Genomic DNA, 20,416 nt, shown 5'->3' with positions numbered 1-20,416 from the left:
TCCAATAGTGAATTTTGGAAGTGAATGCATGCATTTTGTATATTGTTTACACTTGTCAACTATGCTGAGTTTATTCAACATATTTTTTCTTAACATTGTAAATAAATACACATGCTAAGTAAAATTTTAAATGAACTAAAGAGTAAAAAAAAGTGATTTTTATCAGCAAATATATCTCAAGTTAAACCAAATTCTGAATTCTGAGTTAATTAAACTTATATCAACTCAAACAAGAAGAGATATCACTGTACTGAAAGTTCCACAATTATTGGATTAGATATTAAGCTTTAAGGAATACTGTACAATCAGCTGGACAGAAATGAATACATGGATCCTTAAGTTTACTTACTTAACAAGTACAAAAACAAAACTAAGATATAAAATACTCACTTGACAGAATATAGATGACACTCCATTAACCATTTCTAGAACATCAGACTCAGCAACAGCATATGTAACATCTGCATAAACGCTATGACGTAGGTAAAGAGGCACTATTACTAATATAGTTGGTAAGACTGCTGTTAAGAAGCAGAAACATATTACTCTGCGAGCTCCATGCATTTTGCCCAAACCTATAGTTGGGAAAACTTAATTATAAAAATGCAATAATCAATCTTTTTAGAATGAAATGTTCAAATTTGTAAATAAGGGGGAGTCAAAAAAAAAAAATTTAAGATCTGAAACACTGTATTCAGTGTTTCAGATCTTTAGCATATTTCTCCACTAAGTTAACAGGACCATGATATTCATGTACGAGTGGCTAACAAATGACAGCATGATGACAAAGCACCTTTTTTTTAAGGCAGTGGCTCGACTTGCAGCTTACCAAAAAGGAACAATGTTCCTGTCATTTCTTTCATGTACAAGGCTAACAAATGACAGCATGATGCCAAAGCACCTTTTTTTTAAGGCAGTGGCTCGACTTGCAGCTTATCAAAAAGGAGCAATGTACCTGTCATTTCTTTTTGAAGGTATGAAAGGGTGAAATTTACAAAATCCATTGATAAATTGAAGTTCATTATGATGATGCAATTCAATAAAGTATTTACAAGGTAAGTGCAACAGCATCTGCTTGTAAATTGAAAGAATGAAATGTTGATGCATGTGAGGAAATTTTTTAATATTTTGAAGTAGAAGATATATGGCTTCTATATAAAATGTCACTGGAAATAATACAAGGACCTACTAACACAAACCAGAAACCAAGAAGCACTGATTGCATAATCAAAAAAAAAAAAGAAGTTTCTTCAGATGATCATTAGTGAGAAAGCTTATGCTGACTCTCTTTTGCAGTGGACAAAAGGAAATCTTGGAGCACTGGATATATGTAGGTGGGTGATTGTTACTCTTGCAATGTATGCAGTTTTTCTTAAAATTCACTTGCATCTTGCAACTGAGCCAAACAATGTTGTCTTCTAAGTAAAGGTGTTTCGTTGCAACATGATAATATAGCTGATTCCATACTGTCCAATCATTTGTTACAACTATCCAAGACTGTTGTGTTGTGTAAAACACAATTTTGATTGGTATGAGTGTAGCACTGATTTAACTTTAAACTCATTCATTTTCTGAGGCATTCACAGTCATGAATAGTTGTCAAATCTGTACTAGGCGTGGAGTCCGCGCTTCCGTGGTTTCAGTTAGTTAGTTTCAGGGAATCATGTTAGGTTGGATGTAAATATGTCCGTTTCAGGCCTACGTGAGGGCGAAATTTAATATGTATTTACTGATGCAAATGTCTGCCGAGGCATTTATACAGGTGGCATTCCAACCAAGGCCTGGCTGATGACTGTGAGATGTAATCAGTTAGAGGGTCTAAAGACGACCTCCGGTAAAGCCCCTCAGGGCTTGGAACGGAGGGTTGTTGTGGCGACTGGTAATATCACAAGGTGGGTGTCTTTGCCCTTTGGGGTTGGGATGTACTTGCCAGACCTTACCCTAGAGAATTTAATATTTTTTTGGACCACTGAAAAATACAATGGGAGTCCAGTTTTGAAGAGGTAGGCAATTGAGTCTATTTTCAAAACATTTGATCTAAGTTTATATCATTTGCACTCAAAAATTACACAATAAAATCTCTTTAAGGTTTTCATTTGACTTTCCCTTGAAAAAATGTAAAAAGGAGACAAATTTCAAACTAAAAACTACAAAATGAGAAGTTTTAATGGTCAAATTACAATGTGGTAAACATACAGCAGGCTGTTATCTAAATAATATAAAATCTATAAACTACGATAATTTTAAAACATATAATCTAAATTAACAGCTGAACATAAACTGTATCCTGAATGACTAGTTCAATGAATGTAGGCCCTCCAGAGATTAAAGAACTTAATATATAACACTTGATCAGGTGGCCTCCCACCAACAATGCAGGCTCAGTTAGACTCCTGTTGTGTTACTTCAGATTCAGGTAATTTTTGTGACTAAATATGTTACTATATTTTTGTGAATGTGAAAAATAAAACTTAATTTGAAACATGATTTTGTTTTTAAATGCAAGAAAACTTTGCTCCAAATAAACAAGGAAAATTACAAATAAACTTGAAATTAAATGAATTATATGATTTAGTTATGAAAGTTTAACTAGTTAACTAGTTTAACTAGTCATGCATAAAAAATCTTAACTAGAATTCTATACAGAAGAATTGAGAGGAGAGTGGAAGAAGTGTTAGGAGAAGACCAATTTGGTTTCAGGAAAAGTATAGGGACAAGGGAAGCAATTTTAGGCCTCAGATTAATAGTAGAAGGAAGATTAAAGAAAAACAAACCAACATGCTTTGCATTTATAGACCTAGAAAAGGCATTCGATAACGTAGACTGGAATAAAATGTTCAGCATTTTAAAAAAATTAGGGTTCAAATACAGAGATAGAAGAACAATTGCTAACATGTACAGGAACCAAACAGCAACAGTAATAATTGAAGAACATAAGAAAGAAGCCGTAATACGAAAGGGAGTCTGACAAGGATGTTCCCTATCTCCGTTACTTTTTAATCTTTACATGGAACTAGCAGTTAATGATGTTAAAGAACAATTTAGATTCGGAGTAACAGTACAAGGTGAAAAGATAAAGATGCTACGATTTGCTGATTATATAGTAATTCTAGCCGAGAGTAAAAGGATTTAGAAGAAACAATGAACGGCATAGATGAAGTCCTACGCAAGAACTATCACATGAAAATAAACAAGAACAAAACAAAAGTAATGAAATGTAGTAGAAATAACAAAGATGGACCATTGAATGTGAAAATAGGAGGAGAAAAGATTATGGAGGTAGAAGAATTTTGTTATTTGGGAAGTAGAATTACTGAAGATGGACGAAGCAGGAGCGATATAAAATGCCAAATAGCACAAGCAAAACGAGCCTTCAGTAAGAAATATAATTTGTTTACATCAAAAATTAATTTAAATGTCAGGAAAAGATTTTTGAAAGTACATGTTTGGAGTGTCGCTTTATATGGAAGTGAAACTTGGACAATCAGAGTATCTGAGAAGAAAAGTTTAGAAGCTTTTGAAATGTGGTGCTATAGGAGAATGTTAAAAATCAGATGGGTGGATAAAGTGACAAATGAAGAGGTATTGCAACAAATAGATGAAGAAAGAAGCATTTGGAAAAATATAGTTAAAAGAAGAGACAGACTTATAGGCCACATACTAAGGCATCCTGGAATAGTCGCTTTAATATTGGAAGGACAGGTAGAGGGAAAAAATTGTGTAGGCAGGCCACGTTTGGAATATGTAAAACAAATTGTTAGGGATGTAGTATGTAGAGGGTATACTGAAATGAAACGACTAGCACTAGATAGGGAATCTTGGAGAGCTGCATCAAACCAGTCAAATGACTGAAGACAAAAAAAAGTTATGAAAGGATTAAATGTAAGAAGAAATGAGTGGATTACGTTAAATGAAAAAAGACTAAAGTTTGTGATAAACATCATTCTGAATGACCCTCTCCTACACATAAAATTGACAAGGCAGTTTGAAAATAAACACTGGATTAAATTACTCATATAAAGACTTTATAGCTTCTACAGTTTCAGAGGCCTTCACAATCTCTACAATTCTTCCCAATTATCATAATCAATCGGGAGAAAAATTTCTCAGTCACACTAGAGATACAACCTAGATCTGCTATAAAATTAATAAAAGTAAATGCCAATCAATAAATAAGTGGAATCATCTGGGAACTTTTTAAAATCGTGCACATTCTGATTATAAGGAAAGAGGATAAATATTTAAACAAGCATTTTTTTTATTCTCTGTCATGCTTACATCTTGTTTCTTTCACAATTAATGAGGCCAAATCCTGTTTTCTTGTAAAATAGTTTCACTCTGGTATTCTTTTATTAAAATAAATTACCTTCATCACCTGAAAGCACTACTCTCCTTTAAAACACAGAAAGCTGCTTTCCTGAATGTAAATTAAAGCTTTAAACTTGAAGCAACTACTTCTATCCAGTTTTCTATGTCAACGCCTGTAATTGATTGCAAACACTGGCTATCACTAGTGCAATCAGATTTGTACTCAAACCAGAACTTTTATTTTAAAACATAAAAAGCAACACAATTCAAAAGTAACACTGAAACTGTATGCCCAATTTTGTTTGAATTGCAACTTATGTAAACTTATTTATTTTGGTCATCACATAAACCAGATATGATATAATTTGTAAATAACATTAAAAAGTCTCTAATTAGCCAACTACAGGTCGACTAATAAAAAAAAAGTAAGCTTACTTTTTAAATATCTCTTTCTTTAAGATAAAGTTCTGTAGCTGTGGGAAAAATTTGACAACACCCAGGAAAACATAAAATTTTAAAGAAGAGTATCAAAACTTTTGCGTTTTCTTTATCCGATTCAATATTCACACAGCCTGAAAATCTATTAACCAGAAGAAAAAAATTCACCTAGGTATTTCGACCAAAAATTTGTAGTCTGCTTTTTCAATTTAAAACAATACCCAGTCCCTAAAATAATAATTTTCATAAGATGAAAATTTTAATATCTAAAATTTATTTTATATAAATCTGGATGATGTTCTGTATCATTCATAATGTTATATAAATAAAAATTATCAGAAAGATTTTAACTTTTTTCAAACATACAAATACTTATGTGTTTTTACTAACTAATTAACATTAACAAATGCCCCACACAGTATAAAAAGATTTAAATTTTACATATTTCAACTGAAATAATTTCTTTCTACAAAACAGTTTATTTAACAGGCTTCAATAGGCTAATTAATTATTGTTGTAAGTGAAATATTTATTATACTGTACTATTGTTAATAATCATAATACACATTCATAAAAATAATCATATTGTTCTGGATAAGCATAAGTGAGAAACAAATATCTTTATTTCATTTCGAATAATTTTGCTCAAGATTGTAAAAAATGAATTTAATTATTACACAGAATATGAAATTCACATAGGTAATTCAGTCGTTTAAAATATAAATTTTAATCATTAGTAACTCTTACAAGTTTCCTAAAACAAAGAAAATTTCAATTTTTATACCACAATAAACAAATAGGTTAACTTACATTTGATATTTTGTAATATAATCAAGGGAAATTTCCATTTGATAATAAAGTATTTTAAGGAAAATAATTCATAAATTGTTAAATATGTAAAGAAATTTACATTAAAAAATACAGTCACAATAACAAAATTAAAGTATTTCACAACGGAAGATTAATCGCCATGCCAAATCGTTCAAAATAGATAAGGTTGACAACATTCAAAGTCTCCAATGTAAATTTCTCTTTTCTCCCGTTAATTAAGGAATAGTACTTTTTCATATTCAGATATTATTTCAATGTTAACATTATATATAATCTTTCTAAGCAACAAATAACTACTTAAATGGCATAAATTAAGATATTTCAAACGTTCATTTATACCAGTAAATTAAAAAAATTCTTTAACATCACCGTTTTAACGCATCGTAAAAATTTGCCCATACAAAAAATGTGTTTCTACATCTAAATGCATAGTATATTTCTCTAATAATTTCATATTTTCAATAATTGTTTTTTTTATTTTTTTTTTATCTAAAGTTTTAAAAAGTCGTAGCTACACCGCGATCTATTGCCAAACCCTTTTATATAGTCTTAACAGTATTCCATTAAACGCTTTCTTGTGTTAAATCTACTGTTTGAAAAAATTCATTTTTTGCCCATGTTAGTTCACATACTTAGGGTTTTAAAAAACTAATAAGAAATAAAAATGCCTAAAAAATTTCCTTCCTGGGGAGCCCCATCTTTAAATCCTTTTAAGAAAATACAAACCTAACGTTTTTGTAATCATTGTACACTACCAAACGCCCCTTTTCCCCCCATTCTTACCTGATACACAGACAAGATCATAAAATAACATAAATTCTGACACATATATAAAAACAGAAAAAACCTCATAAACAGAATAATAAACATCAACCTACTATTATAATTAAACATAATTTGATACTACAAATGTACACTAACATCCCATTTGGAGACACACTTTCCTTTATTAAAAACAAAAATTATAGAATCTCATGATGTCATCATGGGTTTCATATATATCAAATATTTTTGAAACATGGAACAAACATAAATATAAACTAACACACATAAAAATTATACGACTAACACAGATATTTTGATGACACCATCTCATTAAACCAAAGGATACAGATAAAATAAGTAAACAACTATTAATTATACAAGAAAAAGTAAACTTTACAGCTGAATGTAAATACAATAAACAAGTACTACTACTAATCTAACTAACTATTATTAATCTATCACAAAAAAGCTACCAACAGAAGCACATTCCCAAAATACACAGAAAACTAACAATGATGATTGCACAAATTCACATCATCTCAAATCATCCTGCCTTGTACAAACTATTTGCTTTTAGAAGTATGATCCAGCATCTGCTACCATCATATCACAAAAAAAAAAACAAAGAATTTAATACTCTTAATATAATACTACTTAAATACTTAACACACACAAATGGGCATTACAGCACACTCATTCCTACACAAAATAAAAAAATATATCACATACAGAATCAAAGATTTTGGAAAAATAATTAAAAATTTTATAAAGTTGAATGCAGATTTCAGAACAAAAAAAAAAAATAAACCATCATACACTATATCCCTAGAGTGTACAAAATTAATTGCTCTGACTAAAATAGTTCTGTACTAGACAAATGACTCACAACAGACACAGGTGAAGAACATTTAAAGCACTCGTAGCAACATTTGAAGACCAATTCATAGACAAAAATCTCAAATCTACCAGTATTAATGGCGATATTTCTAAATACATAAAACAGAATCATTTGAGGTATATTCATTAGTTAGATTATATAACATGAGTTCAGGAATATTTGAGGATACCCTAATTCCTTCAAACATAATGAAATATATTGCAAAGATAGGTTACAAATGAGTATCAGATCATTATTTGGAATCCACAAGCATGATTCGCAAATCAGGTGTTTAACAACTGATTTTCAAAGTCAAAGGTTCTGAAGTTCAAATCCTACTGAACGTTAGTTGCTTTTATACAGATTTGAATATTAGACAATGGATACTGGTGTTCTTTGGTGGTTGGGGTTCAATTAACATCACATCTCAGGAATGGTTGGCCTGAGTCTGTACAAGACTATACCTCATTTACATGTCATACATATCATCCTCATCACATTGTTTTGTAGGGGGGGGGGGTTTCCTTATTATTCTCTAGTTGAACAGTTTGCAATGTACACATTAGAAAAACAAATAAATAATCCGTGTGTTTATACTCATGAATATGCAATGTTTGCTAAAACAATAATCTCTCATTTTTCATACACACATAAAACAAAATAAGATATATATATATAAACTATATCCATCTCTCTTAAACCAGAAAATAGAATTGTTTTCAAATAACTCAACACAATACTTCAACTTGAAGAAGTGAGTTAATATGCTTCAGCTGCCATTTTTAATTAATCCACCTAAAAGATCTTTTCCTTATTTTATTAAAAATAAAATTAACAGATTTTCTTTTACAAAAACAATTTTATTTTGAGTTTTTAAGTAATGCTAATTTTAAAAAAATCTGAATTTGCTGCATCTTAATTTAATTATACATAAATATGTGCTCAATTCATTTTTATTAATGCCCTCTGAATTGTTATTTATTTTGTAGCTGTTTATTTATTTATTTTAATGTATTTAATTACTATTATTTCATGCATTTGAATTTTAAATTATAATATAGTCTTTAACCAGTTCTACTTTTAATTTATTAGTTTATTTTTAATTAGTTGTTTATTTTGTGACAGTGATCCAATCAAAGTTTAACCGTGTTTTCTTTTGATCCACCAATACAAATTCTTGGACAGTTCCTTTCTTGTTTTGTGGAGAAGCATTCCTACACATTCTTGGTGATCTATATAATGTATTAGAACACCAAGAAGAATGTGATCTATATATCAATTAGAATAGAATATATTTATTTATATTCAAAAACAAAACAAAAACAATGCGCTTAATGAACAGACATTATTCAAATATAACAAATATTTTGAATGTACTCCAAATGCATGCCTATCTACTTGAATCAATTGCAATAACATCAGATGTTGCCAGTATGAAAACGGCAACAGTCACTGAATATGACTGGAAACATTACGGTGTGAGTTTTTAAACTGTTCTAATGAATAAATTTGGTTTGGTTTGTCATAAAAAAACAAAAATCGTTAGTTTTTCAAAATTATTAATTGTAAAAGATGTACATTTAATTAACATATTAAGTTATATAAGTATTTAACAAAATTAAAATATGAGTAAGTTATTTGTACTAATTTAATCTATATATCATCGATTTTATATTGGTTATATAATGGATTAAATTATATAAAAAAAAAAAAATTTAATTTAGAGAATGAATAAATATTTAAATTTTATTTTTAAATATTTATTAATCTGTATTTTGTAATAAGTTACAGAAGACTGTTGTATTGTAATGTAGTACTGTTACTTATTGTTGGAGCTAGTAAGTATTGATTTACAAGCTTCAGTGAATACTGGCATGAACATTAACATAGCTAACTTATTGGTGTAGATTACATATATATATATATATATATATAATGTCTCATTTATGAAATGTTTAATTTAAATATAATTATAAGAGGATAAAATAATAATTGAAGTAAGACTTCCAAGTTAAAGGCTATCTTAATTACGATTGAATTTAATTTAATTGCGATTGTTATTATTCTTATTTTATATAAAATGCAAGGTTACAGTTTTTTATTATCTTGATGCTGTTAAATTATAGTTTATCTAAAAAAATGTTTTTTCAGTATTTTATCTTTTGTATAAAAGACATTCAACATATAAGAAATTTTACTCAAATAATGTTTTAAAATTAGGAAATAGAACAAGATATGCATATACTTTTGAAACTATTAGATAAGTAGTTTAAAATAAGTTGAGAAATTTGTAAGCCTTTAATCACAGATTTTTTACTTGGAATCATAATGGTGGGTAAATTGAGATGATTTATTTAAAAATTTAATCATTTCTTAACATAAAAAAATAAATTCTGAGTGATTAAACAAGAACAAGACTTGTTCTTATTTTTTATAATACCTTATCAGTTGCAGAAGTAATTTGTTATTCCTTTTATATTTATTTACATTATAACTGTATCTTATCATTAATAGTTATTATTAAAATGTAACATATTATTTTTTTAAATGTAAAAAAAATATTGAAACCCTTATTAATATTCAATTCTTGAATTAATAGAATGATTAATAAATATTAGTTTATAGATTTCAATATTGCCTTTTTTTTGTAATTTAAGTAGAATATTTTATTTTTAATAAATATATTTATTAAACCGTAAATAAATTAAATTTCCAAATACTACAAAAATTGTTATCTTATTTATATTATAGAAATGTCAATGACTTTACAAAATTTATAGTATGGCATTTGAAGCCTGTTTAGCATTTAACCTTAATAAATATGAAGCAATTTAAAAATATTATTCATGTAGTACATGCTAATGTATGAAATAACAAGTTCAAATTAAATAATAAAAGCAAAAATTTTCATTCTGGTTTTTTTATTAAACAATTAAAATTCCATCATAGAACCCTCCAGAAAATATTTATATGTTTGAAACAGTGAAATAGCCAAAAAGAATAAATTGCACCATGATCTGCACATATTTTCATCACAACTGGTGTCATCTTGGAACAATGTTGTGTGTACTGGAGCAAGCTTTCTTTGCATCTGGCCCATCTTCAGTTCATTTTTTATATGCTATGACAAATTAACAGTTAAACATAAAGCACTCTATCTTTCTAGGAAAGCAGGAACCATGGAATATGCTATGGCTCTACTGAATTACTATACACAGTATTAGTTTTGATGGGAATTTGCAAAATATAAGTTGATTAATGTGTAGGCCCTCCTACACATTTTCTTATTTAATTTAACTAATGAGAAACTATAAAGTTTCTATTGTTGAAGCAATTTTCTAATGAAATTTTGTAATTTATAATTGTGAGTTTGAACAAGAGGAGTTCAATGAGTCTAGTTTTAATTTTATTTTTAAGGAGTGGGACCAATAATCTATTGCACTAACAATTCAATGAAACAATGAAAAAAAATAATTTACACTAACTGACAAGCAGAAAGAATTTCCTTTACACTTCCATACTTTTTATTTATCTGTTCTTTGTTAACTTATTCTCAAAAACAGCTGCCCTTCTGATTTTTAGGTAGATTTCATAAGAAAGCTACCTATTGTCATGGGTACCATGATTCGACTTCCAGAAAATTTTGATATCTTCGCATTTCACATCCCCCACACCCCAAAACCACTGTCAGCTCAAAAGTTTACATATACACTTATATCTATATCTATCTATATATATTTCACTTTCTTGTGGACACAACAACTGCCGTAATTTTGCACCAATCACTTTCAAATTTTTCATATCCAAACATTGTCATATAGAGTAAATTAGAATTTTTCTTAACTTTAAGGTGGAAATATTTTTTATCCCCTGCTTAGCACCGCTGAAATCTACCTCCGCCTTCTGGTGTGCCTAAAGGGATTTTTTTTGTTTGTTTTTAAATAAGAGATTGTTTACGCCAAAGCGTAAAGTAGCTTTTAATCCAATAAATTCAAGGTTATGGTTGTGTCTTGTAGTTATTATAGGCTTGGTAAATTTATTTTTGCACTTTTGTAAGGCTTATCATATGTGTACTTTTAGAATAGGTTGTTTTGGCATATTCTTTTCATTATCAACTCTCTCGGCTCCAGTCTGACTGACTGTTGCGTCATCTTAATAGTGTCAGCGAATTTCTTTTACGCATATTTTATTGCTGTTTAGTCTTAACATATTAGTCTTAACTGTTTTTTGTTATTTTCAATTTTAATATTGTCATAGTTCCTGCAAGTCTAATTTTCTTTGTTAGCGATGATGTCATTCTTCAACTTGTGCGTATTCAGAAATTATTTTATCAGTCTTACGTAATTCTTTTAATGGTCTGCTTGCTTGTAAAATTTTTGTTTTGTCTTCGTTCCCGAATTCCACACGTTTTTCTAATCGTTCTCACACTAACACTTGCACACTACCTCTTGTCATCAACACACATCTCTTCTGTCTTCGGCCTAGTTTGTTTCCACCTCTTCTCATCACGCCACCTTTTTCTTCAGTGCAGGACAGACTTTCATGATGTGTAGATGCACAGGCTGGTCCTCCGGCCCGGGGACCAGCTTGCGATTCGCTCTCGCTTCTCTCTCTCTCTCGTATAGTGCAAAAAAAATTTCCACGATGTATGGACGCCTGCAACTCGCCCTCGTCGCTCTCTCTCATATAGTGTGGTTATCCGTTGCCTTTGTGCATTCATAAACGTATTCGTACTAGAAACGTTGTTTTTATGTGTTTTTTTTTTGTCTTCAGTCATTTGACTGGTTTGATGCAGCTCTCCAAGATTCCCTATCTAGTGCTAGTCGTTTCATTTCAGTATATCCTCTACATCCTACATCCCTAACAATTTGTTTTACATATTTCAAACGTGGCCTGCCTACACAATTTTTCCCTTCTACCTGTCCTTCCAATATTAAAGCGACTATTCCAGGATGCCTTAGTATGTGGCCTATAAGTCTGTCTCTTCTTTTAACTATATTTTTCCAAATGCTTCTTTCTTCATCTATTTGTTGCAATACCTCTTCATTTGTCACTTTATCCACCCATCTGATTTTTAACATTCTCCTATAGCACCACATTTCAAAAGCTTCTAAACTTTTCTTCTCAGATACTCTGATTGTCCAAGTTTCACTTCCATATAAAGCGACACTCCAAACATGTACTTTCAAAAATCTTTTTCTGACATTTAAATTAATTTTTGATGTAAACAAATTATATTTCTTACTGAAGGCTCGTTTTGCTTGTGCTATTTGGCATTTTATATCGCTCCTGCTTCGTCCATCTTTAGTAATTCTACTTCCCAAATAACAAAATTCTTCTACCTCCATAATCTTTTCTCCTCCTATTTTCTCATTCAGTGGTTCATCTTTGTTATTTCTACTATATTTCATTACTTTTGTTTTGTTCTTGTTTATTTTCATGCGATAGTTCTTGCATAGGACTTCATCTATGCCGTTCATTGTTTCTTCTAAATCCTTTTTACTCTCGGCTAGAATTACTATATCATCAGCAAATCGTAGCATCTTTATCTTTTCACCTTGTACTGTTACTCCGAATCTAAATTGTTCTTTAACATCATTAATTGCTAGTTCCATGTAAAGATTAAAAAGTAACGGAGATAGGGAACATCCTTGTCGGACTTCCTTTCTTAATACGGCTTCTTTCTTACGTTCTTCAATTGTTACTGTTGCTGTTTGGTTCCTGTACATGTTAGCAATTGTTCTTCTATCTCTGTATTTGAACCCTAATTTTTTTAAAATGCTGAACATTTTATTCCAGTCTACGTTATCGAATGTCTTTTCTAGGTCTATAAACGCAAAACATGTTGGTTTGTTTTTCTTTAATCTTCCTTCTACTATTAATCTGAGGCCTAAAATTGCTTCCCTTGTCCCTATACTTTTCCTGAAACCAAATTGGTCTTCTCCTAACACTTCCTTTTATGTGTTATACAATCAATATTGGACATATGCTTATTTCGATCTTACAGAAGTTTCTGAAAATAAGTCACGTTTTCTTCCTCGTTTTAGTGTGGTAATACTCAATCGCCATATCGTCTTGTACTCTGTTGAAACACCATCTTTCCAAACTGGTTATTACAAATTTGTGATGCTCCATATTATTCAATTTCTAGTAACAAAATGTTATCTCTGTATTTTCTGATACACCACTGTAGATTACACCAAGGAGAAACTGTATGTATATATGTGTACTTTAATTCACTTGTTAATTTTTTACAAATATTAATGTGTGATTAAGATCATTGAATAACTATTATTAATAATCTCCTGGTTGTTCATTAAAAGCCAGTTGATCTTATACATTTTAAAAATATTGATGAAGTTTTTCTTGCATATTTTAAGCTCTTCAGTGCAAGAACATGTTAGGAATAGATGAAATAAGTGGATGTTTGTTTTCTTGCGTACCTAACCCATAAAGTGTCTACACATATGATTCGTATCTTTGTAATGATGATAACAATAATTAATAGTAATAATAATTAAAACTTTATTTATTGATTTGACGTAATGATGTAGTTTTATAGTTATGCAAAATAGCTGAAAATTATGTATTTGTGTTAAATTGAGCTCATGTTAACATTGTGCATATGAAAATAAAAATAAAGACTGTCTGATTTATTACTGTTCTTCAATATGTTAATATATACATAGCTTACATTAACGCACAATATTAAAACGGTGCAGTGGTTGTCACATTTTTGCGTAATGTTTATGAATTTCTGCGATGATGTTCAGTCTCATTGCATTTTGTAACTAAGAGATGGCATTGCTAAAAGTTGAAAATTCAGAATTATGTATTTTGCTTTTAGAAGCTCTGTATGTGATTTAGTTGTGTCACGATAATTGTGTTGTGAATTTTTACTATAGAGATAACATATTTTTCAAAACCTATTATGTTGTTTGTTTAAATTTAAATACATTTTTTTGTTTAGCTTTATACCTAGTTTATAAGAATAAAACATGTAGAATAATATTAACTGCATGAAATTTGGACGTAATTGATTATATTGTAATTAACTTTCTTTTTATACTGGAATATTATCGTGGCCTTTTTTCTATAACAAACTAGAAATGCAAGTTTTAATTATTTAATGATAAGTATGAAGATATTCATAAATCAGAAAAGACCAGTGCCAATGATAAGAATTATTGTGGTTTATTTTTCTAAGTTAATGACATTTGTTCATTGCTAATTTTTTATTATTACAGAATATGTCAGTAATGCAACAGTTTTCCAGTTACACTATGTTTATTGATGTTATGTTTATAAGTATATGATTGTAAAAAAGGTGATTTACGTTCTTTGTTTTCAGGCTTTGTTAAATTGCAGATTTTCATATTATTAGCCTATATGCAGTTTATTTGTGTGATAAATTAAAGTCCAATTCTTTTGGCAAAAACGAGCTATGTGTCATTTTATTTTTGTTAATTTTTCCCAACAGAGATGTATTCTGTAATGTTTGAAAATTGTCATGCCTGATTGAGTTTGAACCTGAACCTTGTCCATCATAAAGCTGAAATTGTATCTTTACAAAAATGTAAAATAAGAGCCAGATTTTTTAGTGTACTGAACTGATAAAATTATACTTTTGCTAGTACTACAATGTGTAAACAACTTATAAAATCATACGTTTCTATAATAGTTTAAAAAAAAGTTTAATTATGAATTTTCATGTCTTACAAGTATTTTAAATTAATAAATAATAGGAAGCTTTGTATCTGGTAAATGGAAGAGTGATGAATAACTGCAGTTCAACACCATCAATTATATAAGGAAACAAACAAGAAGAGATTCCTCCTATCCTTTCGCACACCGATTCCAACATTTAACATATGGTCCCTCTGTTAACCAAATTATCCTGTGTAAGATAGGAAAACCAGCACCTGCAGGAAATTGGGTTGGGTAGCAAATAAATTAGAACTAGGGATTCAATCCTCAGTTTATTCTCATAACCTGTCCAAATAATATGCCGCTTAGGTTCAGTACCTCAGTTAGGTTTAATTATTTTAAATATTTTATTGTTCGCTGATTCATTCAAATAAATAAGTCTTTATTTCATTCATAATATAAGTTATTTTTATTATAATCTTTGAACTTGTAATTCTTATATATAACATTATTGTATTAATTATACATTCATAATAAACACATGTTTAGTCTTTGAAGGATGGAACAAGACTGACTAACAATAGAGCATTAGATAAATTCATTTAATAAGAGTAACAAAAAAGTGAGAATTTAGAGAATAAAAGAAAGGGTGAAAATTTACAAAGAATGAGAAAAAAGTGAAAATTTTTATTTTTACAAATAAAAAAAGGCAAAATGAAACCTGAGTCTTAGCAAACTGATAGTCTTAACATCTCAGGTGTCTCAGGGAGTAGCAATTTTTAAATGATAAGAGTTTGTAAAGTGAGAAATGGGACTAAATCATTCCCAATAAGAGTCATTAGGGTTCTTAAGAGAGGTAGCCTTTTCACCTAATCCTCTGTCATTGGACTGAATCCTACACACAGTGTAGCCGATTAAAATTCAAAATATTAGCTTCAGAAAGGACCAGACTTTACTGAATGGAAAGCAGGAAAAAATATAAGAAATTTGGAAACTGGAATGTTAGGATTCTCTTGGAAATAGATTTCTTCATTTTTGAAGAAGAGTGAGAATAATATGTATGAAATTTTGTGTGTAGATATGAAGCTGTAATAGAAGGGAGAAGGAAAAGGTAGAGTGGGATTTATAATGGATGCAAAACAAACATTTTGGTCAGATATTGGAAATCAGTAATTCTAAAATTATAATAATGCATTTAGTACTGCCAGAGAAAATAACAATATTATTAATATGTGCCCCAACTGATGATACTTTGGTCAAAGAGAAGGATAAATTCTGGGAGGATTTGTGAAAATTGCATTAGTGGAGAACTGTGGGAAAATAATTATTATGGGAAATTTTATTGGAAAAATAGAAAATGATGAGATAGTTAGTTATAGTTGCAATGGTAAGCAGGCAATTGGTTCTGTACAAACAACAGAAACAGACTGATTGATTTTAATATTGACCACAATAAGCTAATTGGGAACATCGGTTTTATTTTAAAAATCCACAAAATAACTTTTGAAGAAGAGATTAGAGGTTTTGAAAGAGTATTTTAGATTAGTTTGATTATACCTCAGAAGGAAACACTGTTCCTAACTGTGTTTCCTAACATATAAACCACAGTCCATAATTGAAGATACTAGATTCAGAAGAAAAAAAGATCATCTGAGCAAAAGATGTATGAAATTATTAAAGTGGAGGAAAAAGGCAATACATAGAGAGAATACTGAATGGAGGCTGAAGGATTTACATGAAGGAATGAGACATGATAGAAAAAACTAACATGGATGTTGAGGATATAAGGAAGTGGATAAAAGAGGCAATCATGAATGCTGTAGATAGGTTTGGTGAAAGAGAAGGTAAAAGAGAAAAAATATGCATATAAAAATATATAAAATAAGAAATGCTGATGACTGAAGGATGTGTATAGAGATGAGGAGATAAGTAAAAAAAAATTGTAAAATTGAAAAAGGTAAGAACCTGGCAAGAATTTGAAGGAAAGATAAAAGAGAGTTATGATAATAATTTATAAGTAATTTGGGACCTCCCAGAGGAAAATTTTTTAGAACTAGAGGAAATTTTTTAAAACAGTCTATAAGTGTAATGAACAGTGAAGGAGAGTTTTTTTATGAATATGAATCAGATATTGGCTACATATACGGAATTTTACAGAGAAAATTTAGAGGTGGTGAGAATCAGGAGGAATACAATGTTTCTTATGGTAGGGAAGGGAAAAGGAATTAGTGATTTGGATTATATCTACAGTAACTAAAGGAAAATAATTGAGAAATTGGTAAGCTGCAGGACAAGATGACATACAGGCAGAGTATATAAAATATGGAGGAGATAAGTTAGAGAGTTAAATAACTGAGCTGCTACAAAAATGGGAAGCAGAAAAAAATTCCAAGGGAGTGCAAGAGCAATATAATTATTTCTCTGCATAAAAAAAGGATTTCCTGCCAACTGTGAAAATTATATAGCCATATGCTTATCATAAGTCGTTTTATTGCTTGATAAATTAATTTACCGTAGAAACATGATGCTTGTACATGAGAATATGATAATGGAATTTTTGTATATAAAAAAAATTTCATGTTTGAATGGGATTTGAACCCCGAACCTCTGGATGAAAGGCTGAAGTGCTACCACTCTGCTATGCAGATTGGGATGTTTTAAAGTCATTTATTTGGATAGTAGAAAAACGATTAAGGAAGATAGTGTAGTTTAAAAAGATTTAGAGGAAGGCAATGTGTGTGCTTTTAGGGTTCAATAGGCGAATGCAGGATCATATTTGTTCACTTAAGACTAATTTGTTCCAAATCTTTGGAGAAAGGAAAAGAAATTATATTTGGCTTTCTTAGATGTAAAATTATCTTTGTATAGATTCCTAAAATTTTTATTTGATACTTTTACTGAAGAAGTATTCTACAGAAGTTGAAAATATAATAAAAGCTGGGAGTGAGAAAGTAGAGAATGGGGGCTAAGAAGGTAAAATATTATATGAACATGAAGACAGAGGGAAATGAAGCTAAAGGATGAATGAGGTATTTGAATGAAAAACATATTGCACAGTTGGAAAAGAGAGGGAGAGAGAGAGCAAAGGATTGGAGAGATAAGGAGATTGGTAAAGAAGCAAGATGAGATGGGAAGTGATTGAAATGGCCAAGGAACACCACAATGGGCACAAATAAGCAAGAGAAAGAAGAAGAGTTTGAAAATAAGTTGAATAAGTTAACGTTAAAGTATTATTATGGTTTGTCATGATGTTTAATGAATATAATAATTAGTATTTTCATTTGTAATGTGAATAACTAAAAATGTTTTTCAGCTTGTTAATATTCAATAAAATGACATTAAAACAAGCAAAACAAATTTTATTTTTTAGTAAACAGAACAACATCTGCCCGCTCAGTTTTAATTAAGTAATTATTTCATAAATTTTATATTACAATTGCTCTTTACACTGCTTTAATACAGATGATTAACACATCTAAAAACACACATCACAGGCATGCACATACATATACACACACACACACACACACACACACACACACACACACACACACACACACACACACACACACACACACACACACACACACACACAGAGAGAGAGAGAGAGAGAGAGAGAGAGAGAGAGAGAGAGAGAGAGAGAGAGAGAGATAAACAGCAACCTATGGATTATGAGTTAATGATAGCATATTATCACTAATTCTATATTCAAGTAGCATAATGCTCAGTAAAATAAGCTTCTTAAAGTTTTATTGGTTTTAGCTGCTTGTATTTATAAAGAGCTGATTTCTAAGATATATTAACTATATATTACAAAAACGTTATCAGCAACACTTTTATGATAGTACTTACATTTGCTTGTAATTCATTATAAAGTTCTCTAAGTTATTCAATAATTAAAAAAAACACATTTAAAATAAATAAAATAATAGTCTGTTTAGACAAAAATGAAGCTTAAATCAATATTTCTTGAAAGATTATAATAACATCAATAACTTCAGCATAGTAAAAAAAAAAAAACAAATTAAAAATATCTTAACTTAAAACAGGTTTGTTGCTTATTTTATACTAGCCTTAAAAGTTTTCCATCTTTCATTATAAAACTTTATGCTTGAGGTCAATAATGTTAATAGACTATGCATTATTAAATGACTTTTGAGTGATGAAATGTTTGTACATTGAAAATGACTTAATATTTTAAGTAACATTTAAAGTTGGAAATGTACCAAGTGTAATTACATGTGGTCACTGTTCTGTGTTCATGGAAATAAGAAAAGTAGTACCTCCCTGAAATCAGAGTAAATCTACCCTTAAAAACCATCATGGCTCTACCAGCTATCTACATGGTCCTGATATGGCTGTCAACAACATGGCTCTTGTAGAGTACCAACATGGATGGATATAGTTGTAAAAATACTTTATGAAAATCTTCAGAAAAAAAATGTAAATGATCATAAATAAAATTAATGTTTTAGAAATATTTTCTAATTGATGTGTTATATCACTGAAACTGGTATTGAGAGAAACATTTTTTTGGCTGTAGGTGTGAATTTTTTTCAAGTTGATAATAAACAAGATTCTTCATTTACACCAAACTCAAAATTAAAACAGAAAATACAATTTTTTTAAATGATTATACTTTGATCTATTAAAAAAACAAACTCAAAAATATTGGATTCAGATCTTTTCCTATAAATGGTTATTAAGATTATTATTATTAAAATTTAGACTGATATGAGGTAGTGGTAAATTGCATAACTATTAAATACAAAATAACATTTTTTCACATTTTCTTAATAAAAAAAAAATTAAATCACTTACGTTGTAGTTGAGTTAAGGAATTGTACTTGCATGGATGATAAAAGGCAACATTGTCATATGGTGAAGATTTTACTGTTGATGACATTTTTAAACTGTTAATATCGCTGACTGTAAAACTAATAAACTGTCAACACTAAAATTAATGTTTTTAACTTAACATTTGTTTTTCATTAGCAATTTAAATTTAAAATTACCTGAATATAATCATTTTTACAAAATATTTACTTTTAACTGAAATAGGTAATCATATTTAAAATGAAATTAAGAAACCATTTTCTTAAAAAAAATTAAATAGAGTTAAAATATACAACAATACAAATTATAATATAATCACTTAGTTATGTTGCATCTTGTGTTCCAGTTTATTGACTGAAAGACATGTGGTACTAGTACAGCCTTGATAACTTTTTACTGATAAACAACTTACATATTACAGAGCTCAACTATTATCAAGGCTTCAATTACACCAGTGTGAGTGTTGTCATAATTGAAACTGAATAAACAAAATTTTAGGCTGTTATTTGTAATCTTAGTAGTTCGGAAGGGAGTAAAAATCAATAATCATATACAGTTAAATACAAGCACTTATTATATAATAATATAATAAGTAATTAATTTATCTTAAAAAAATGTTGCTGTACCAGATAATTAATCAATTATAAAAAAACATATGGTTTATAATAGTTAAATGTAAACAGTTAAACTGACCTATTAAAAACATATATCACT

General features: G+C 29.3%; 1 protein-coding gene across 2 annotated transcripts in view; it reads right to left on the bottom strand.

The window, feature by feature from the left end:
• The window catches only part of LOC142319584 (uncharacterized), a 62,343-nt gene extending 42,139 nt beyond the window's left edge, over positions 1-20,204 (bottom strand). Inside the window, exons 1-2 of one of the 2 annotated variants that reach the window (XM_075357039.1) lie at positions 19,688-20,204; positions 391-575 (exon numbers count right to left, since the gene is read on the bottom strand). In XM_075357039.1, the coding sequence (XP_075213154.1) occupies positions 391-575; positions 19,688-19,772 (270 nt within the window). In that variant the 5' untranslated portion in view covers positions 19,773-20,204. Of the gene's footprint in view, positions 1-390; positions 576-5,556; positions 5,754-19,687 lie in introns of those variants that run through there. The other variant, XM_075357040.1, reaches the window with a different exon arrangement.
• Positions 20,205-20,416: the final 212 nt, after the last annotated feature.

This window comes from Lycorma delicatula, chromosome 2, assembly GCF_047948215.1.
Source record: "Lycorma delicatula isolate Av1 chromosome 2, ASM4794821v1, whole genome shotgun sequence".
Taxonomy (NCBI): Eukaryota; Metazoa; Arthropoda; class Insecta; order Hemiptera; family Fulgoridae; genus Lycorma; species Lycorma delicatula.
Note: the sequence above shows the minus strand (reverse complement) of the source record. Positions and strands in the feature narration are given on the sequence as shown.